The 22,821-nt window shown below is 42.5% G+C and overlaps 1 protein-coding gene across 1 annotated transcript in view; it reads left to right on the top strand.

Annotated features, from left to right (window-relative positions):
• Positions 1-22,821, top strand: part of BANK1 (B cell scaffold protein with ankyrin repeats 1) — a 2,047,355-nt gene that overhangs the window by 555,710 nt on the left and 1,468,824 nt on the right. Inside the window, exon 3 of the mRNA XM_069230214.1 lies at positions 6,171-6,316. Coding sequence (XP_069086315.1) covers positions 6,171-6,316 — 146 coding nt within the window. The remainder of the gene's footprint in view (positions 1-6,170; positions 6,317-22,821) is intronic.

Raw genomic sequence — 22,821 nt, 5'->3', positions numbered from 1 at the left:
TTTCCCTAACTTTTATTGTCTTTCTGTCTTTTTTCCTGTTTCCATTTCTATTCCCATCTTTGTCTGCCTCCTACCAATCTCTCTTTTTTTCCTTAACTCTTGTCTGTCTCTCCCAATCGTCATTTCTATCTGTTATGCTAGCTGTCTCACTTCCCATTGCTGTCTTCCCCTTTCTTTCCCATGTATTGTCCGTCTTTTTGCATTCCTTGTTGTTTCTTTCTCCCGGACTTTTTTATGTTCTTCCCCAAATCTCAGTGTCTTTTGCAGAGTTCTCTCTTTGAATTTTTGTCTCTCTCTTTTCTCTGCCTATGTTTTGCGCTCTCTCTGTTATCTACCTGACTTTTTCTTCCTCCTCTCTTTCTCCTTTTCTTTCTCGTTATGTAAGTGGCTCAGTTTACCCCAGCATCTAACGGGGAAGCTTTGTAGTCAAAATCTGACCACGCATCTGCATCGATGGAAGTGCAGCATGGTTCCATTGTCATAGATATCATAGCTGTTATCGCCCTTTTGCGATCCCTGGCACTGTGTTTGCGACCCACGGCTTGAGAGGAAGCAAAATCAGGCAGCTCCTCCTTATAGGCGTCCTTGCTCCACCAATGTTTTCTGCTCATGTTTTGTTATACTAACAGTAAATAATAGATTATTATGCACTATTAGTTTAACTAAAAAAAAGAGCACCAGGAAACGGAATGAGATCACCCGTTGCAGATGATGTGAGCAAAAAAAAGTAGCTATGTGCATGTTGTGTGCGTGCTTGTGTGTGAGAGTGTGTTTGTGCGCAAGAGTGCATGCTTGTGACTATGGCCCCCATTATGATAACGGTGGTAAAAACTGCCTACCACCGCGGTGATGGCCGCCAAAAGACCTTCACCGCGGCTACTATCCGTTCGCCGAATTATGACCACAGCTGGATTTCTGCCACAAGAAGGGCAGAAATCCGGCTGTGGCCATACTGGTGGATGGTGGTAAGGTGGTGCTGCTACCACCAGCAGTGCCACGCCAGGAGACCGCTTCCAGCCATATTATGAGAAATAATACGGTCTGGTGGTTTTCTTCTGGCGGGTGCTGCTGGCGGTAGCAACACCCTGTCCTGCCCCTTGCCAGAAGACCCCTGGATCTAGGTAAGTCGGGTTTCCGACAGGGGAGGAGGGTGGGGGTGTTGTGTGTGTGTGGGGGGTGCATGTATGTGTGAGTGTGTGCGTGAATGCTAGTGTGTGTTTAGTGTTGCTTGCGTGCGTGTATGCATGTGTGTGAGTGCGTATATGCATGTGTGTGAGTACGTGTATGCATTTGTGTGAGTGCGTGTATGAATGGAAATGTGAGTGCGTGTCTGCGGGTAAGTTTGGATGTGTGTGCGGATGTGTGCGTGAATGAATGAATGCATGCATGTATGCATGCGTGTGTGTATGCATGTGTGGATGAGTGTGTGTCTGCGTGTGTGTATGGGGGAGTGTGGATGTGGGGGAGTGCCTGGGGAGTGTTGGGGGGAGGAGGCCTCCTATCAGTGACAGGGAAGGAATTCATGATAGGGCCTACCACCATTGTTTTCGTGGCATTACGAACGCCAAGGATACCGTGGCAGTAGGCAAGGTCATGATACCGCGGGCGGCACAATGGCAGCCGCTGGGCTGGAGATTGCTATCTTCAGCCCGGCGGCTGCTACCGCCATAGCGGTCAGAGTGATACATTGGCAGATTGGCTTCAGCCAACCCGTCAATGTCATAATCTGGCGGTAAGTACCGCCAGCCTGTTGGCGGTACTACCGCCACATTAGCTTTGACCGCTGGGGTTCATATTGACTGACTATATGTCTGTGGGTGTATGTGTGAGTGACAGTGTGTGAGAATCAGTGAGAAGTAGTGAGTGAGAATTATTGTCAGTGAGTATGACTGTGTCAGTGAGTGAGTATGAATGAGTGCAAAAGGGAGTTGAAGATAATGAGAAAGTGAAAGTGAGAATGAATAAGGGATTGTGAGTGACTAAATGGATGAGCACAGATAAGAATGTAGTGCCCTGGCATACTGTTGGTAAGTTGTGGCTTATGAAGGCAAGCAGGAAAATTACTTCTGCTGGCAAACTGGAGGCAATTGTTAGCAGACACATGTGGCAAAATACTGGCACTGACATGCTAGAGTTAATTCGCAGCAAAAGGGTCACCCTTCATAAAATCATAAAATACTGGTACTGGGATACTAACAGCAGTTCTTGGCATACTGGGCACCCATAGAAAATATTTTCATACATGATGATTTTTTGGGCATGTGGGAACCTGTGGCGCTAGCTGATTGGGAATACTTCTTGACATCAGAGAGGAAAGCCACTGCATATGGGAGAGGGGGCAACCATGATAAAATACTGGCCCTAACTCACTAGAAGTAACTTTGACATTCGATATACGGATGGCATAAATTCTGACACTGGCATACTGTAGGTAATTTTTGGCATAAGGTCACAATCATGACATATGAAGACCATGCATGATAAAACGCTGGCCCTGGCACAACAGAGTTAATTTTTGACATGTGGGGGACACCCTTAGCACATTCTGAAACCAGAGTGTCATGTGTCATTGGTGGGCACATAATGGAAGGACTTGAATAAAATGGGTATCCTTTCAGAGCCAATGGCTTTTTAGCTAATTTGTGTGAAATGTATGTTTTTAAATACACTATTTGATCCCCTTTGATTTAAAATTATCTTAGAGGGAAGAATATATTACTTCCTACCACTTTCAAAGATCATGTCAGTGCCCTAATGTAGGTGGTTTCTAAAATGGACATCTGTTTGTTTTGTTGAAGGATGAATGGAGTTATTGTACTTTTTTCTTCAGGGTTGTCATGTGACACCACCTCCTGAGGAAATTCAGGGTCAAAGGACACATAATATCACCTCCTGTGATGTCATTAGAGTCAACAGGTGTGTGTTGTCACCTCCCTATCCCTGGCATTTTGGTCAAACAACGTCTGTGAGTCTCAGCATCGAAGGGAACACAAGTGCTTAGTGCTTTCCAGCCGCAATATGTCTTTGCATCTGTGGCAACACAAGTGAGATGGGGACCAATGTTCATCAGTGGGGTAGACCCAATCTTTCCTCACATCTGTAACCACAGAAGTATGATTTGGGTCCAACATCTGGTATTCCAGCATTTGCAGGGGCCAAAGCCCATTGTTGGAGAGAAATAATATTGATGGCATGAACCTCCTGGGCTCATAATGATCACACTTGTATTAGTATTCTCAGTAAATTGCCACCTTGGTTGAAGAATTCGGCCTGCACTGTTGATATTATGAGCCCTTAAAACACAATTTAAAACTCTTCTAAAATGGAAAATGAGAGAATTTGAAATACTCTTGAATGCAGAGATTGTTCAGAAAAAGAGCTTGTATGGGATATACATCAAAATGACAACCATGGATATACTTGGACTCAAATTTGATAGCACATAAAGTGGCAATAAAGAGAGACAGCTCAAGGTGCTGAATTTTTGCCTCTTTACTTTCTTTGGCATCTTTGGTGCCTAGACTGGAGTTCCAGTGACACTACGTTTATTACATCTTCGTTGCAGGAATAAAATGGCATGAGGTTGATATATTTAATTTTATAGTGAATGGATAAGAAAATGTAAATTTTAGAGAGAGACATTTGATTTATCTATTCAATGCCTTTTCAAACAATCATATTAGCATGTTGTGATTTGTGGTTAATGTTGAGTATATTTTTAATATTGGTTGTTAGTATTTGACGTTTTTGATAATTATAGTATGATGCTTGTAATTTTTTTTTAAAACAAATGTTTCTAGAACTGATCAGAACAAGGGAAAGCTAATGTTTTATTTTAAGTTATTCAGGAACAATTATTGAGCAGGTGTTTCTTGAGTGTCTGAGCACATCCAACATGATTATGTGAATATATAACAGAGAATATCCTGATTTGTGCTCCTAATGTTGGATATTATGAGGATTTCAAGTAGAAGACATGCTTTGCTCCTTCTTGAAGTTCCTTCTCAGTGATGGTCAGTTTTTCATGGTGGAATGATTGCTTGGAGATATGGACAAGTCTGTGTGCAATAAACAGAAATTTGAATATGATTTGTGATTCCAAAGAAAACCAATGAAGTTCTCCCAACAAAGAGGAGTATGGCTGAATATCATACCTGAGATAAACAATGACTAATGCTCACCCTCATTTGGTGATTTAAATGACCGAGCTTGCATGTTTAGTTTAGAATTAATAATGAAGCATAAAGATTTGGATGACAAGAAGAGGTTGGGCTTGATGTCCATGGTTTGCATTTCATTGACCTAGTTTTAGTTGATGGGGGTCATTCCTTAGAGATAAATGTGAGAACAATAGAATTGCTAATGTCTTCTGCAGGAAGTTCATTGGGGGACAGCAAGATTGTCATGATTTAGGTTCTCATCCTTTTGACTTCTGTGGACCCTCATTTTATCAATACTGTAATCTGGGGACCCCCTACTGAATTATTTTTGGGATTCCTGGGACTCTTCATTGAGTTACTACTGGAAGCCAGGGACCCCAGCCTAAACTTTGTTGATTATTTGAACTACAAAACAATGCACAAAAAATACAGAAACAAGCATTCATGAAACACATACACAAATGATAACACATTTTATTTAATTTGCAAACAAATATAAATTAAAAAACAAAAAACATTTTAATTATAATAGGAAGGTTGGAGCTTTTCTAAATTCAATTGAAGCCACACATCGTCCATACTATATTCTGCTTGATGCACCTGCACTGCTCACACAAATCAATCTGAGGGTACTGATTTATTTTTTAACCTCCAATTGCAAATTCCTTGACACTTACAGTAGATTTCAAAATTTTCAATTGTACATTTAGCCACTTTATTTATATACACTTTATTAATCTGTTAATATTATTTAATTTTCTAAGCAGTCACAGATTCCCTGAGGAGGTTTCATGGACCGCATAGGGTCCTTGGACCACAGGTTGGGAACCATAGAGCTACATCATTTAGGGTCTTCTTGCAGAAGATTGCAGGGAATGGAAACTCCCTTGGGAATTCCTAGTCGGTGGCTGGGGTACCAGATGGAATGTTTGGCACAAGGGAGTTCACGGTTCCACGTTTTATATTTATATGACTTGCTAGAACTATTTTGCAAGAGATGTACTAGCCTAAAGTAGGAGAGGTACCTGTGTATGAAACTCTCCTGAACTACTGAAAAGGGTATTTTACATTTCAATCTTTTCGCTCGTAGTGTAACATTTATGTTGGAAGAGGTGTAAAATGTGAATGTGGCTTCCGGAATCAGATCGGAATTGGCACTGGTGTTCCTGGATGTAAATGTGGGCATGCATCACAGGAGACTTTACTGTTAAGTCAAATTATCTGTTGCTGTTTACTATGTTCCCTTCCACAGCACTGCAAAGCACATTTAGAAAACGAAAAGCAATTGTTATTGTCTATCTACCAACATCATACAATAGCAAAATAGCACTTGTTTCTCATTGACAGCGTCAACATTAGCTTAATTTTAGTTCAAATAGAGTTTACCAATAACAACTAAATATTTCCTTGTGTTGCAAATTGATAGAACCTATATTTGCGGGGCTGCATCCCAATCCACCATTGGCTGAGATTAATTCAAGCATTCCATCCATCACCTTGTTGTTTTTGCATTTGCTGCAGTTGCGGTCAAGGGCTCACAGTGACTCTGGACCCAAGCCATATATGGTTGAAGAGCTCTTTCTAGGGTGAAACTGGCCCTAGGTTGCTTGTGTTCCGATTCAGGAGGACCTCTGGCAGTTTGGACTGGACTGTTCCAATGAGGAGCAGAGTGAAGACTGATTTGCATATGCTGGGTCCAAACTGAGGTAGCATAGTGGGCAAAAAACGATGGATTGGGATTTGGCCCGAGCGATCTCCAGCGACTGAGATTAATTCAAACATTCCATCCATCACCTTATAGTTTTTTTAATTGTCAATACCCAGATGAGCTATTTTGTTAATAAAAATGCCAATCGGCTCTGCCCATCTAATCGTCAATTTTATTGTCACTACTCTTTAGATACTCTACTGTATCTAAATATTTTTTTCATAAAAATCACTATCGGAAAAGATTAAAAAATCATTTTTTGATCATCAGTATGCCATATTAAATCCAAATATCTCTTTTAGATTCCTATATTGCCTATGAAGAGTTTGTGACACCAGATGACTCAGAAGAAAAAGAAGAGCCGAGCTGGGATATTCCAGCAAATTCTCCATCAACAGAAATGGAAAAAATATCAGTACTAGTGCTGCCAAAAAGAATGTCCTGTGAGGTGAGTCAACTAGAAACACAGTTTAATTTTATGCCAGTGATTAAAAAATGGAGTGACATTATAGTCAAACACGGGACTCAAAATTAATTTGCTATTCCTTTACTCTTCATGAAATATTGAAGTCTCATAACGCTAATTTGAGGAAGCAGGCAATTGCTAGAGACAAGGTAAACTCTATTACCATATTGTTGGAGATCCTCTCTGTATCTGTAGAACTAAAGCTAGACATACACAAACATAAAACATAGGGACTGCTAAACCTCTTATTTCAAGATTAAATGAGCTTTAACCTACCTATATGAGTCTACAAAGATATTTAGATACATTCGTGGCATTAGTGGTCGAGGAGATTCAGCCAATCAAACGCATTTTTAACATTGCTATTTAGGGGCTTATACATTTGGGGGTATTTCATCTGTCTTCGTTATTGTAAAACTAAAGTTTCAAGCATGTTCTAATTAATGTAGCTAAGAATTTTGTTCTCAGTTTGGAGGTGAACTAATTATTTAATTTGCCTGGACGGAAACCTGTGTCACCAGTTCAACACACATTAATGGCATCTATTAATTCATCTCCTAATCTATAAGGACAGACATTAATGAGTAGCGTTTCCATAGTAAATCATTCCATTATTACCAGTACTATTTTTTTGTTTGGTATTTGGGACTTTTTTAGTTGCCTCTTTGCGTATTCCCTGAACCCATTTTCTGTCATTGAGGCCAATCACTCATCCTTCTCGTCTCCTCTCCTATCTTTGAAACCCACCTCTTCCCCATTTGCAACTATTTAATCTCCTGGATATACTTTTCTCCCTTTATTTTTTATATCACTTTCGCGCTGATGATACCAAACCTTTCTTCACCTCTGCTCACCACTCTAACAATATCACTGCTGTAAATGACCGCATATGCTATTATTGTCTCCATGTTGAAGCGTTCCCTCATTTATGCTCATCTGTGTTTACTATTGCATCCATTCTTATCCCATGCAAGAACTCTAAGAGTATGCTCAGTTCTCCACTCTTCCTAGCTCTGTATCCTGCCACTTTCTTTTGCAAGTGAAGACATCAAGAGTACAACATTCGGTAAAGGTGAACTTTCATAACGTTTCAGGGACCAACATCCTTACTTTACCATATTTGGGCCTATTCACAAACGGCATTTTGTAGTGCGTTTTATATCATAAAGTCCCTGATAGAGAATTAACTCTATAGAGACAATGTGTTGTCAATTTTCTGCTCCATAATGAGAACATTTTAAGCTTTAAGCAGACCAGATGAAAGAATCTGAATCTGGAATATATGTCGGCTTGCCTGTAGTCAGGCAGGATGTTGAAGTGATTGATAACTATTTTAGATAAATAGTGCTCACCTGTTGTAAGACTTGAATTTGAATAAGTCTTTAACAGAAAACTAGCGTAACATTCCCTGCTTTAGATACACGATTGCTTCTTCTTAATCAAGCAGCCTGGAAGGCTTATCCATGATGTGCTTTCAGCAAGCGTCTGATATATATTCTTGAAAATCCCAATAAAATATTAGCACGCTTGATCTGATAATTGTTAACTGAGTCATTAGTATTATGCTGGAGATTGCATGGGACAAAGTGAATTGATTTGGAGTCACCACAATTGACACAGGACCTGTAACCAGGGGATAACATACTCCAGTTCTGTGCCAAACCAAAGAGTTATGCTTTAACATTATTAATCATCACATATTCAATTCCTAAAGTATAAAACATGAGGTATGTGTGGTGCTGAGACTACAGGTTTTTCAAAAGTAGGTGAGATGTAAAGAGTACAAAGGGCCTGTAAGAAATTGGGTAACTGGTTGAGCGGGGTAAACCCCTATTGAAGCAGCAACCACAGTCCTTTTCAGGTGTAAGTCATAAGCAAACCCCAAATTAGCCTGTGCTCAACCCCTGGTTGCTTGGTACAGAACAGTCAGGCTTAATTTAGAAGGAATATGTAGAGTATTCATGCAGCACTTCAAACACTAATAAAGTGACATAACACAAGAAAAATCCAACACCAATTTAGAATAATAGATTATAATGTAATAAATAAAACAAGACCAAAATTACAAAAATCTAATCTGCAGAACCGGAAATATGCAATTATACGTTTTAAAGATTTAAGTGAATACAATGATAAAAAATCCGAAGCGCCACTTGAGGCAATCTGGTCGTGCAACGACAGGAGAAGTGCACAAGTACAGATCAACCATGATGGAGTGTGAGTCATTACTGGGACCACGTTAGTCCTGCTAAAAGAGTTACCTTCTCATTCTGCCACCAAGAGTTCAGTTTACGGTGGATGGCGCCGTGGGGAACAGAGAGAGCATTGTAGGTGTCCATCTAAGTAGCACAGAAAGCTGACCCGGTGTCACAGATGGTCAAGGCTGTCGTGCAAAGATCCTATTGGTGTCACAGCAATCAATGCTGTAGCTTGAACAGCACCTGACAAATTTGTGTTGGCAGCTGCCGCAGGTGGCATAGTCTTGGAGTGAATGGGCCCGCTCACATTCGCCAGGAGCCAAAAAACCTCAGAGGACCTCAACTGAGCCAGACCAAGGGTCCAGGACCTGATGGGTAACACTTGGGGGTCAGGAGTGTCCCGTACCAGAGGCATCAGGCAGATCCAGTTGTAGATCTGGGTAACAGGTCAGCTTCACAGTTACAGGGATCCTCTGGAACTTGTTACGTCCCTGCAGCTCTGAACAGGAGGTCAGCTGGCTGACCCTTGGAGTCACTTCAGCCTTGGATGAAGGATACATGTCCAGTCTTCTTTCTCAGGAAGCAGGGTAGCAGGCAGCAGAGCAGCAGAGTAGCAGGGAAGCAGAGTGGAAGTCCTTCTGGCATCGAAACAGCACAGCAGTCCTTCTTCTGTAGTAGCCACAGGTCTAGGTGTGTACTGAAGAGTTTGTGCCTGAGGTCCAATATTTATACCTGGTGCCCCTTTTAAAGTGGGAGAAGCTTCTATAGATTTCCCTTTGAAGTGCGTAGGTTTCCTGCCTCCCCTGTCCTGCCTCTGGACTAACTGCAATCATTTGTGTGAAGGCAGGTCACAGCCTATTCAGGTGAAAGTAGGGCTCTGCCGTGCTCCACCCTGCCATTGTCCCAGTGATGGTTCATCCAGGCACACCTAATGTCTCTATTGTGTGTGGCTTTCCAGGAGGAATACACAAAGACCAACTGCAACTACACCCAGTCATGTGACCTAGAGCAGGCTGCAAGAACTAAATGGCAAAGACAGGAAACTGACAACATTCCATAAAAGGTATTTTAAAAATTATAATTGAAAATCTGACTTTACAGTAAAAGAAGATTTCTCATTACAATTCCAAAGTTTTACTATTCCCATTTGGAAGTTACAGTTCATTAAATGCAATAAGGTAACTTCAATGTTATCCTTTGAGAGAGGTAGGCCTTGCAATAGTGAAAAAGTGAATTTAAGTGTTTTTCACCATCAGGACATGTAAAACATAAACGTACAAGATCTACTTTTTAAATACATTGCATCCTTTCATGTAGGGTGTTTAGGGACTACCACAGGAGTGACAAGGAAGGTTGTGGCCGGGCAAAAGGTTTAATTTGCAAGGTTAAAGTTAAAATGGCATTTTAAAAATGCAGCAACACAAAAGGATGATGGACGGAGTGCTGAACAATGCAAACACTCACCCACAGTCACAGATCTCGGTTTAATCCATCATTCTTTTGCTCACCCTGCCACCCCAGTCTGGACCCAGCCATATGCAAATCAGTCTTGACCCTGTTCCTCACAGGAACAGTCCAGCCCAAACTGCCAAGCCAGGTCCTCTGCACACACAGTCTGCAATGGCAGGTCTGAGACATGTTTAAAGGGCTACATAAGTGGCTGGCATAATCAGTGATGCATGCCCACTAGTTTTGTTAATTTACAGGCCCTGGGTACATGTAGTTCCACTTTACCAGGAGACGTATGAGTACATTTAACATGCCAATTGGGAGTAAGCCAATTTTACCATGTTTAGAGGATAGACATGGCTGTAGATTCAGGCGGGGCATTTGGGGTGTTAAAGCCCTATAAAATGAGTATCCTGTAGTAAATAGTTGGGTACAGGTGCTTTCAGCCGAGTATGATGAAGTGTTAGTTGGATTTCACCTGGGATTTTTTGATGTTCACACAGAAAAAAAACACACACACTCTCTTTCTTGTCAATGTTTTGAAGTAATTAAAAATTGTGATTATTTAAAAATGTGCCCCCCAGCAATTTGCCATCCTCTCTATTTCCACTGCCCCTTAAGTTACCCACATGCCCTGATTATCATATGTGTTTAAACAAGTTATCCTAGCACGATTGTTGGAAAATCTGAAGTTCACCCCTTCTCCCCAATCTTACTGACCAAGCTACACCTTTGAAGAGAGAGCACAAGCACTTTAGCACTGGCTAGATATGGTAAAGTCCTAAAGGGCAACAAAAAAAAAAAGTGGAGGGTAAAGGCAAACATTTAGGGAGTGATCCCGCAGGAAGGGCCAATGTAAGGTTGATAGGTCTTTGCATCAGTCAATTCCTAAGGCCTGAACCATACTGCTAATATTGTAATTGTATTTATATAGCAAGGCATAGAAGTGCTTTTCGGCACCCAAGCGGTATTAGTGGTGGATTAGTATAGGGAAATATGTGTACTATTAGCATGAGTTAATTTGAGTAGAGGACATGTGAGTTTGTTAGTTGGATTGACTAGAGTAATGGAGGGATAGAGGAGGGAAGAATCCAGAAGTGTTAATTGGGAGTTTATAGTAATAGGATTGTTGCGTAGGCTCTCATTATTCTAATGAGACAACTGGATTTTGAGCGGCAGAATCACCCGCGGTGTGGGAGACTTAGTCTAACCCACTCCCGGTGACACCTGTCGCTCCAGTCTGGTTTTGCTCTGGCTAACTAGCAGTGCCTCATCTCTACCCAAGGACAGGGATGACTGGGCAGCCGAGCGCACAACATATTTAGCTTCTCAGGGAAGTCTTGGTCACTCAGGTCGCATCCGGTTCTCTAACATACAATTCAGTCTCATATATAAATGATAAACAGAAGCAGTATGGGCCATATTTATACTTTTTGACGCAAAACTGCGCTAATGCAGTTTTGCGTCAACAAAATTAGCGCCGGCTAACGCCATTCTGAAGCGCCATGCGGGCGCCGTATTTATTCAATGACGTTGCCTGGTGTGCGTGAAAAAAATGACGTACACCAGGCAGCGCCGGCGTAGGGGAATATGGAGCTTGGGCGCCAAAAAATGGGGCAAGTCAGGCTGAGGCAAATTTTTCGCCTCAACCCGATTTGTGCAATTTTTTTCGACTCCCAACCCCCATTGAAATGACTCCTGTCTTAGCAAAGACAGGAGTCATGCCCCCTTGCCCAATGCCCATGCCCAGGGGACTTCTGTCCCCTGGGCATGGTCATTGGGCATAGTGGCATGTAGGGGGGCACAAATCAGGCCCCCCTATGCCACAATTTTTTTTAAAAAAAATACTTACCTGAACTTACCTTAATGTCCCTGGGATGGGTCCCTCCAGCCTTGGGTGTCCTCCTGGGGTGGGCAAGGGTGGCAGGGGGTGTCCCTGGGGGCATGGGAGGGCACCTCTGAGCTCCTTCCGAGCCCACAGGTCCCTTAACGCCTGCCCTGACCAGGCGCTAAAAAACGGCGCAAAAGCGGCTGGACGTCATTTTTTTTGACCCGCCCACTCCCGGGGCGTAAATTTTGCCCGGGAGTGTAAATACGGCGCACATGCCTCGGAGTCAATTTTTTAGACGGGAACGCCTACCTTGCATATCATTAACGCAAAGTAGGTGTCCACGCAAAAAAATTACGCAAACTCCATGGACTTTGGCGCTAGACGCGTCTAACGCCAAAGTATAAATATGGAGTTAGTTTTGCGGTGGAATTGCATAAAAAAAACGACGCAATTCCGGCGCAAACAGAGTATAAATATGCCCCAATATGTTTCAATAATGAGTTTTAATAAAAGGATTGAATCTTAGATATCAAGGCATGAGCTGCAATAACCAGGATGACACAACATGACAGTATTACAATTGTGATGAGAAGAGTAAAGCATAAGAACAACACTATCATATTGTCACTATTGTCAATGGACTAATCCCTATCTAGGCTAGGTTAGAGCACAGCATGTTAAGCTCTTAGTCTGCCCTTCAGGTTCCTCTGGGAAGACATCAACCCCCATACCTGAGCAAAGGCCTGCGGTCTGCGTTAGCATCTGTAGAGAAGCATTCGGAAATCAGCATACAGTTGTGGTTCCCTGGCTGGAATCTCCCTCTAACGTGTAAGGGACAAGGAAGTGTTTTTATAATAAAACAGCTGATATTCTGAGAAAGTGTCCCTACGTAATGATGTGTATTTTCTATGAATGTTGGAGACTAAACTTCTACCACGTTCACCGGCAATGTACTGTGCTGCATCCTTGGAAAAAGTACAGAGTGATCAAGAATGTCTTGTTTGAGAACAGATTTCTGGCCTAGGCAAAAACAGTTAGATAGACGGAAATAAAAAAGACCGTAAAAATGGTTATTGCAACAATAATAAGACGAAGCGGAATAAAATATATCTAGGTTAAAGTGCACAGCGCTGATGGAAGCGCCATCATTCCTCCTCGTTGCGGCGGGACAACCACTGCGCATAAAAAATAGCAGCAGCAAGATGCCAGCTAATAAAGCCAAAGCTATCGGAAATCCTCCGAAAATATTGGAGAAAATTGAGTGGATTGCTGATGGTATCAAACCGAATACGGAGGAGAAGCTGTGAATGAAACCAGAACCAACAGCTTTGAAAAAATGTGCGATTCCAGTTGTACTGGATGCATTAAATATTCATCCCACAAGCTCACCAATATTGTCTCGGAAAGTTTGTATTTAATAGGGACTGTATCTCTGCCGACGACCTTGCCACCTGATGTGCGTAGGACTCGCGTGCAGATGTAAGGGCCACATGCTTTTGAAACAGTAAAGCCTTGAGTCTCCTCAACTTGTCAAAATTCACATTTGAAGTAGCAATGTGAGGCCAAATGTCAGCTACCTCTTTAATTTTAGTTGGGGGAAAGAGTACGTTCCTGCAGCATGTAATGACCTTAGAGACCGAAACAACGTAAACTATTCCGGCTCGCATGCCACAACAGTCTTCACCATGGAGGAGGATGTAGCTGCCGTTTGAAAGCACCTGGAATGTAGGTCTAATCAAGGGGACTGGAACTCCCTTCAGATAGCAAGCTAAGTTTGCAGCAGAGGCGTTACACGCCCCATGCAAGGACAGCAGTTTACGAACCATCGAGTGGCTGACTGAAGGCTTGCATTCACTACCACTAAGAAAGACTTCTTTCATGCCACTGAAACATTTGTACGAGAAAGGAAGCTCCCACACCTCATGAATGTTACTATCTCCCAGCCTTTCATATCTGCCTACCGGGATGTGTTTTAAACAGGAGGTGAATTGAAGTGTAGAAATAGGCAGAATAATGACCTGGGGTATTAGCCACTCAGCAGATGCTATTTTAGCCACAATAAAAGGCAACTTTTCTAATTTCTCGATGTTAAGCATGACATAAGTCGCTTCCTTCTTAGCTATCAGTTGTTGTTGTCGCGTCAAATTAAAGGAAGAAAATATCTCCCTCGCACTGACATGCTGCCAGGGAACGCGACCCGCCTTCAATGTTTGAAGTGTCCAACCCAACTGCATAATGGACCTTAGCTGACTCTGTCCATGGTGTAAAGAAGACATATCTGTTTGTATAATGTCTATAGCAGAAGAGACGGTATTATTTAAAATATATATCCGGTCGGACAAGGTATTAATCCCATTATCCAAAACAGCTAATGCCTTTTCAAAATTTTCCTGGTCTATTTGCGTTTACGTGGCAGCTGCTTCTTGTTGGGAAAGCTTCCAAATTTCATTATATACTTCATATAAGAAACGTTTCCTACTGTGTTTTCTGGGGCCCAGCAGGAAGTCCTACAAGTCAGTGTTATTAGACAGGAGACTGAGGTGTTCTCTAACTGCGTCTAGTGAGGATGATTTTAACCATTGCTGGCACAATTTCCCCACACTATGGCCCGTATTTATACTTTTTGACGCTAAACTGCGCTAACGCAGTTTAGCGTAAAAAAATTTTGCGCCGGGTAACGCCATTCTGAAGCGCCATGCGGGCGCCGTATTTATTGAATGGCGTTAGCCGGCGCAAGCAGACCGGTGCTGCCTGGTGTGCGTGGAAAAAAAACACGTACACCAGGCAGCGCCGGCGTAGGGAAAAATGGCGCTAGGGCGTCTTAAAAATAGGTTGACGCAAAAAATCGCCTCCACCCGATTTGCGCCATTTTTAACGACGCCCAGACGCCATTTACATGACTCCTGTCTTAGTAAAGACAGGAGTCATGCCCCCTTGCCCAATGGCCATGCCCAGGGGACTTATGTCCCCTGGGCATGGTCATTGGGCATTGAGGCATGTAGGGGGGCACAAATCAGGCCCCCCTATGCCACAAAAAATATTTTAAAAAAAAATATTTATACTTACCTGAACTTACCTGAATGTCCCTGGGGTGGGTCCCTCCATCCTTGGGTGTCCTCCTGGGGTGGGCAAGGGTGGCAGGGGGGGTCCCTGGGGGCATGGGAGGGCAGCTGTGGGCTCATTTTGAGCCCACAGGTCCCTTAACGCCTGCCCTGACCCAGGCGTTAAAAAGTGGCGCAAATGCAGGGTTTTCTGCCCCGCCAACTCCCGGGCGTGATTTTTGCCCGGGAGTATAAATACGACGCATTTGCGTCGCAGTCATTTTTTTGGACGGGAACGCCTACCTTGCATCTCATTAACGCAAGGAAGGCGTTCACGCTAAAAAATGACGCTCTTTACTCATACTTTGGCGCTCGATGCGTCTAGCGCCAAAGTATAAATATGGCGTTAGTTTTGCGCCGAATTTGCGTCGAAAAAAAAGACGCAAATTCGGCGCAAACGGAGTATAAATATGCCCCTATATGTCGTAACTTTACCCGCATGTTCGGTTGATATATAGCGAGGGTCTGGCCTACTAGTTCTAAAACCCCCTGAGGAGTTAATAAAACATTGATGACACCCATTTGTATCTATTGGCCACAATAACCACCCGCCAGGACGTGTCAGTGAAACATTAATGGTACCATTCAGGACCATTCATCGAGCTGATCTTCAATTTCATTTGCAAATTTTTGCCATTTATCAAATTTGGCAGGGGCAGGTATACTGGGCGTGTTTAATTCCTTAATTTTAGCTAAGCCTAAACAACTGGTTTGTTGTACCGTTTTATTTAAAAAGATCATTTGTACGGGAATAAGGCATGCTCTAAACAAAGCTTCCCTTCCCCTAATTTGCCAATTTTTAGTTCCCCACACACTTTTCAAATCTATCGACTTCAGCCAATATTCATAGCCTTCTATAAACAATCGGAAAACAAAGGATTCTGAATATATAAATTTCGTATTTGTCATTAATATATATACATCCTTAGTGAGTGGTTCCTTAAAATAATCTGACTCAGCATTTTTTACATTCTGCCCAGAAAAATATGTAAACTTTTCAGAATATGTTTTAGAACTCCCCTGTGGTGGAGTAGGACAGTGTTCCTATTGTGTATAATTCAAAATAGTTTGGGGCTGCTTGTTCTATGTATGAAATGGTGCTCATAATAATTATAGCAAAACATATCACCATAATTCTCTTTAGATTGATAAACATCTTTGTTTTCAAAGACAGTATAATACCGTAATTCAGTCATAGAATCAACTGTTTTTGCATCCTAATCATCAGAAACAATGCCTGGTATTACAATATCATTCATTGATAATTTGAACACATATGGTATTTGAATTACTTCCGTGGCGCCATATATATCATATATTACTTTGTCCCAAACAATCCCATCGGGAATTGGTACTGCGGAAATGTTCACAAATGATAAGTCTCTTCGGACCTTATGTGATGAAAAATGTGGTTTTAAGACCTCCTCCACCAATTCAACTGTTGATTTCTCAGGAAGAAAATGACCATGTATTAATAAGAAAAAGGTAATGACAAAACCAATCCATAGTAGGAAAGCTAGGACAGTCAAGGAGAGCCATAGATAGTTCCATGGAAAAGCAAAATATGTTTCTTTAAGCCAGTTTTTTAGCTTACGTGCTCTTGACAAATCAGGTGTTGAAGAGGCGAATGAGACTGAGAAGTCGGCAAAATATCCAGAAGCAGTTCGTGCAAATGGTGGGGCCGTGGTCAGTGGTGTTGTTGTTGTTTCCCTTGGTGGCACACTGTAAATTGCACCATCTGGCTGTATTGGAGTTGAGTCAACTCAGTCAAACGTTTCTAAATTGTTGGATGTTAGTAGAATCAACGCTAGATCATCTTCCACCCTCCCCAAGCTCAGAGAGGTGTCGATGTTGATATAAACGACTTATAGAAGAACTTCTTTGCCAGTGGTGTGAGTGATTCAGGAGCTACTGGATGTTCCTCTTGGTCTGCTGTGCAGGATCGGCCACATGGTGTAACTTGACATTGTCGATGGAGACACATCGATTTTCTTTGGCACCTACCAACGGTGGTAGAATAACTGTTCTGGTACCGTGTATCCCTAGTACTGGGACTGGTGTTCGACATGAAGGGCCAAATTCCTTTTTTACAGCAACTTTTTCTCGTACAAGATCCCCAACTTTGGGACTCCAGCCGCTGGATGTTACAGGCACATCCTTGATTCCTGTGGAGGCAGCACTGATGGAAGAATTATCATCATGGAACTGTTGTAATTCCTGTAAGACAGTGACACGTTCATTTATGTCAAAAGGTGTTTCTGCTGCCTCCACGCCAGACCATCAAGATCTGAAACATACATTTGAGTTCCGAACAGGCACTCATATGAAGTACGACCCCCCAGGGACCTTCTAGGCAGATTATTAAGTGCTCTCTGGGCTCCATATAGGTGGTTAAGCCAACTATGACCTGTATCTAAGACTCTGGCTGTTAAGGATTGCTTTAAATCACGGTTTAATCGCTCCACAACACTATTTCCCTCGGGATGAAATGGAGACGAGTACTGAAATTGGACCCCAACGAAGCCATGGCGTCCCTGAATGCCCTTGAGGCGAAAGTAGGGCCCTGGTCCGATTGGAAAGCCGCAACCGCATATGTACTGAAAAAGACTTGCAAATCTTTAATAACAGTCAAAGCATCAGCCAAGCGTTGTGGCCACACCCATCAAAAGCATGAATCAACAGCAACTAAAATATACTTGTATGCACTGTCCGGTGTTAGGGGACAACAGTGGTCCAAGTACACACATTGTAATGGTTTGTTTGAAATCAGGAGGGGTGTCTGCGGTGGGCATTTTGCAGTGGAAACCTTAATTTGTTGACAGATGTCACAACAAAAGACATACTGCTTGCCCACCAATAACGGGCCTGCATGATCGAAATTGTAGCTGCTACACCAGCATGGGCAGATGCCATCCTCTCATGCGCTGCTTTAATTAATTGTAATCTTATATCTCTATTGGGAATGTCTCCTACCCCTACGCCTGGTATCTTAACCTCAGCATTCAGCATACTTCCCATTCAGTAGTGATACTTGTTAGGAAATCCTTTAGGATAGGACGTACCATCAGTTGTAGCTGTCACGGCAGCCCATATGTCTGCGTCCGGTTTTGAAGTCAAGCGAGTCACTGCAGCTACAGCAGCCACGGCCACAGCTGACTTTGCTGCTTCATCAGCCAATGTATTTCCAGCAACGTGTATCCCAACGCGCTGGTATCCATGTGTATGTACAACATAGACATTTGGTAGCATCTCTTTCAGATCTGCTACTTTCCCCCACAGAAGTCTGTGTTTGATGGTGTTGCCTTTGGAATCTCTGAACCCATTCTGGTGTTAATAATGAGGTATTCATTAAAGGACTGGACACAATATTATGAATCACAAACAATCAGTATATGCTGTGCAGGATCCGTGTGTTCTAGTGCCATCAGCAGAGCCTTTAGCTCTGCCAACTGTGCTGTGCAATCCCATAGGGTTTGGGTAAAGGTATGTAGAGGACAATATTTATCGCCCTCCATATAGACACTTACGACTGCGCAAGCAGCAGAATATTGGTGTTTTGTGCCAATCGCGGGTTGTGCTGAGACATCAGTGTACATCACTCTATGATATTGTTCAATAGGCAATGTATTTGCTGGAACTGGGTACTCTATTTCGTACTGTAAAAATTCTTGAGTTTGTAATTTTGGGTAAAAAATGTAGTCTACATGAGTGGCTGTCAAAGACGTAGCCCATTGTATCCAACGTGGATGTAATGCTTTTGCGTTTGGGGCGCTGGCTTTTGTAACAGCCTCTACGGCTGGGATGGGAGAAACAACAATAATGCGTTTTCCTTGGGCAAGAGGTCTTCCTTTAATAACCACCATCTGTACAGCAGTGAGAATTTTCTCAGTGGGAGCAAAGCGTTGTTCTGCCGCTGAATATAAGTGTGATTTGTATGCAGTCGGACTGTCTCACCTTCATTAAATGTCACATAGGTGAAACCGATGGCACCAGCTATTACTCTGATGACCAAGTGTGTTTTGTTGTCCCTCGTATGTAAGAGTTGTGCTGCAAGCAGGTCTGTTTGCAAATCTCGAAGAATTCGTGTGTGTTCAATTGTCCAGAATTTACTTGAAAAATCAGGACGTATAAAGGTTTAATGCATGTAGCATAATCTGGAATGTGGGTTCTGGCAAAATTTAGAAAACCCAATAGAGATTGGAGTTTTTTAATCGTGTTTGGCGGTTGTAGCTGTGCGCATTGTTCTACGAACTGTGGCGCTAGGCTCTTTCCTTCACTTGATAGCTCATATCCCAAAAACAGGACGCTTATGGAAGGCAATTTTAGTTTTTTAAAAATTTAATTTGTAGCCAAATTCAGCAAATCCTACCACAATGCAGGCTACCCCTCTTAGATGCTGTAGTAGTTCATCATCCATAAGATAGATATCATCTACATAGGACAGTGCTTCAGGGTCAATCTCATGCACAATTGCAGTCACACGAGCTGCGAACAGTCCTAGACTGTTCTTATACCCCTGAGGTAAACAACAGAATTTTTTCTGGGAGCCTAGTGCGCTGAAACTTATTAAGTCTCTACTCTCAGGTGCTATATTCTGGCAGAAAAAAACATTGGAAATGTCCAGTGTATTTTTTACGTACTATATTCATTAGTGCGGTGCTATGTGCGTTCTGTATAGCATAAGTGCGTGTATGACTGTTTAAGTGTCTGTAGTCTAAGACTATTCTATATGAATGGTCTGGTTTGGCTGCTGGTAATAATGGATTATTCATTGGGGAGACACAGGGGTCAATTACAGCCCGGTACTCTAATTGTGTGAGTATTTCTCTCACAGGTGCTTTTGCTTCATGTTTTATTAGATACTGTGGTTGAGGTTGAGGTTCAGTTTTGATTGGAATTACATGGTAGGGGGATTCTCTATCCCATCCTACATGATTTCTGTATGATGCAGGAGCCTGTGCCAAAGCCCAATCAATGGCATAGGATTGAGTGAGTTCCTCTGGAACAAGGGGAGAGAAGGAAGGCTTAATCACATCTTCCCCATATGGGCAGGTATGGACAAAATCAGGTGGCCAATCTTGTTCGGCCAACAAAACATTGTATACATTTACAAAGCTATCCCAAAAGATTGTGTCTATTATGCGCTCAATGTCTCCTTCTAACTGTAGCGTTACTTTATACACCCTATCAGGCGTGGAGACACGCATGTCCTAAGTTTCTACTTGAATAAAGTCATCAGTTGCTTTCACCTTCAGATGCGGCGAACTAGTGTTACCTCTGCCGCACTGTCTAGCAGTGCTAGAGCCCACTTCTTGTTCTTCAAGAGGACCCTCTTCCTGGTGTAGGGTTGCATCTGGTGAGGAGGGCCTCTCAACCTTGTATAGAAATGTTGTCTTTTTTTACTGAGATTTATTGTTTGTTCAAATGTAATAGCTAGTCCACCTCCTCTCTTGCCTATACGGTTTTGTGTGATGGTTTGATAGCCTGAAGGAACAACTCTATGCAACACTGGGGCCATGTCATCTCCGAACCATGATTCCGCTACGAATAATAAGTCAGGCTGTGTGTGAGTGAGCAGGTCGTAGATGTGGTGCTTTTTTTTTTAGAGTGACCGAGCATTTATGAGCAGCCAGTTTAGAAAATGTGTGTTTGTGGCGGTGTTGTTTTGTTTTGGAGAAGGGTGAGCATTATAATTTCAGCTTGTAGCAAGTGTGTTGTTAGTTGTGCTAACTGTATGAGGGTCACAACAGGCCTGTTTTTCTATATAGTGTTCCTTTTCCAAAAGGTTAGGAGGCATTTTGTTGGGTCTGTGTGTGTTGGTGGGGGACTTGGTGGATGAGAGTGACATGATGAGTGTAGTTTTTTTGTAGAGTAGCCTTATTGTGTAACAGACAAGGGGATGCAAAGTTGTTAAGAGTGGCATGTTGTTTATTTTGTTTGCATCTGTTTAGTGTGGAGGAGTATGGGTTAGGTATGGTGGAAGAGTATGTGAATCATGATGTAAGGCTCTAACTTATGCAATGGATTAAAGGTGAGTGAATGAATGTTGCTTTGTTGGGGTGCTTGTGGTAGATGTTTGTGGAGAGTGAGAATGTAGGGGTAAAAAATGAGCAGGATTTGCATTATTTGTGTAGTCATGAGGGTGGAAGTGGGTGTGATGGAAAGTATGAAAGTTTGCGTTATTTTGATATGCTGATTTGTGTGTGTTTTTTTCTTGGAATAGTGAGAGGAGCTTGATGTAGTGGTTTTCTGTGAAGGATCTGCATGTGAGTTAGTGCTGGTGATTGGCATTAGAATATTACAGGGGGCGTTGATGTGTTTTGGAGAAGAGTGTATGAGGAGTGTAAGAGGGGATTGACGAGCCTTAGGGGTGTTTGTGTTAGTTTTGTTCACTAGAAGAGATAATATGTATGGTGGAGTGGAGTGTAAGGATCGTATAGTTGTGTGTAACCAGTGAAGAGAGGGGGAGAGAGTTTGTGGATTGTGTGTTGGAAGGCTGGGTTTAGGTATTGTCATGATAAAAGGTGGTAGGCAGGAGCAAATAGAGGATAATGCTGTTGGTTTCTATGAAAAGGGAGTGTGCATCTGAATGGCTGAAAGTAATGTATAATGTGGTTTTGTGTTGTGTGGGTGATGGCAGGATGTGTCAGTGGGAATGGACAGAGTAGTGTTTGGTGTGAGAATGAAGGTGTCTTACTGTTATAGTTGTGTTGGATATGTGTATAGATGTGGTATGTGGGGTGGTTGTTGCTATTTGATGAGACACTGCAATCTGTATGATGTCTGTTTGTGGTGCATGATTTGCATGTATTTGCTGATATTGTGTTTGGATGTTGAAGGATGTGTAGGGAATAAGGTCTTTTCTGGTAATTGGAAAATTGGGCAGCATCTCTGGCCCTGGGCCCAGCCAGTCCCGTACTGGCAACTGCCCTTGTCCTCTCTGCCCTTAGCCTCGATGCCCGGGCAGAGATGCCCTGAGACCTAGGCTTAAATAGCCCTACTGGCCAACAGAAACCTAGTCTTATCCCTAACCAAGCAAATTTGTAACCCTAAACCCTAGAGCCTATAGGAATTCCAACATTAGTACCAAGCACAACACTAACTCTCAAACCATGAACCAATAAGAATCCCAACCCTACAACCAATCACAAAACTATCTCTAAAACTATGAACCAATAGGAATCCCAACCCTAGTACCATTCACTATATAACCCTAAAACCACAGTCCATTAGGAATCCCAACCCTAGTACCAATCACAACACTAACCCTAAAACCATGAACCAATAGGAATCCTAACCTTAGTACCACTCACAACACTAACCCTAAAACCATGAACCAATAGGAATCTCAACCCTAGTACCAAGCACAACACTAACCCAAAAACCATGTACCAATCAGAACGCAGACCCTAATCCTTAAAACAATAGAAATACTAATCCCAGCAACCAATCACAACAGCATATGTAACAACCAATAGAAATGTGTATAAAGTCCAAGATAACTTAAACCCAAGACCCTGTGGAAGGGAGGAGGGAGCTGCTGCTCTATTCAGAATCTCCTTGGATACAGACAGGCAGAATCCACACTTCCAAGCTAGCAGAGTCTACTTTCCAGGTAAGGGACAGATTGAAAAGCACTGAAATACTGCGTGTCGCGCACTCAGATATTTGGCTTTTTCAAGGCAAAAACAAATGGTGCAGACACTTTCTAAACACCATTTAAATCACAGAAACAGATTAAGCAGTCTCCTAAACACATTCTGGCTAGCCACTGAGGTGTCTGTAGACTTTTTAAGAAAAAGAGGGGGGGGCTTGGCGGTTGGCTTTATGCAGTCTTTTGCCTCTAACTAGGAGGGAAATTACAAACAGTGACGGGTAAAAAAAAAACAGCAGGTTAAAAAGGCCAAG

Source organism: Pleurodeles waltl, chromosome 1_1 (assembly GCF_031143425.1).
Source record: "Pleurodeles waltl isolate 20211129_DDA chromosome 1_1, aPleWal1.hap1.20221129, whole genome shotgun sequence".
NCBI lineage: Eukaryota > Metazoa > Chordata > Amphibia > Caudata > Salamandridae > Pleurodeles > Pleurodeles waltl.
This window is presented reverse-complemented; position numbering and strand designations above follow the sequence as displayed.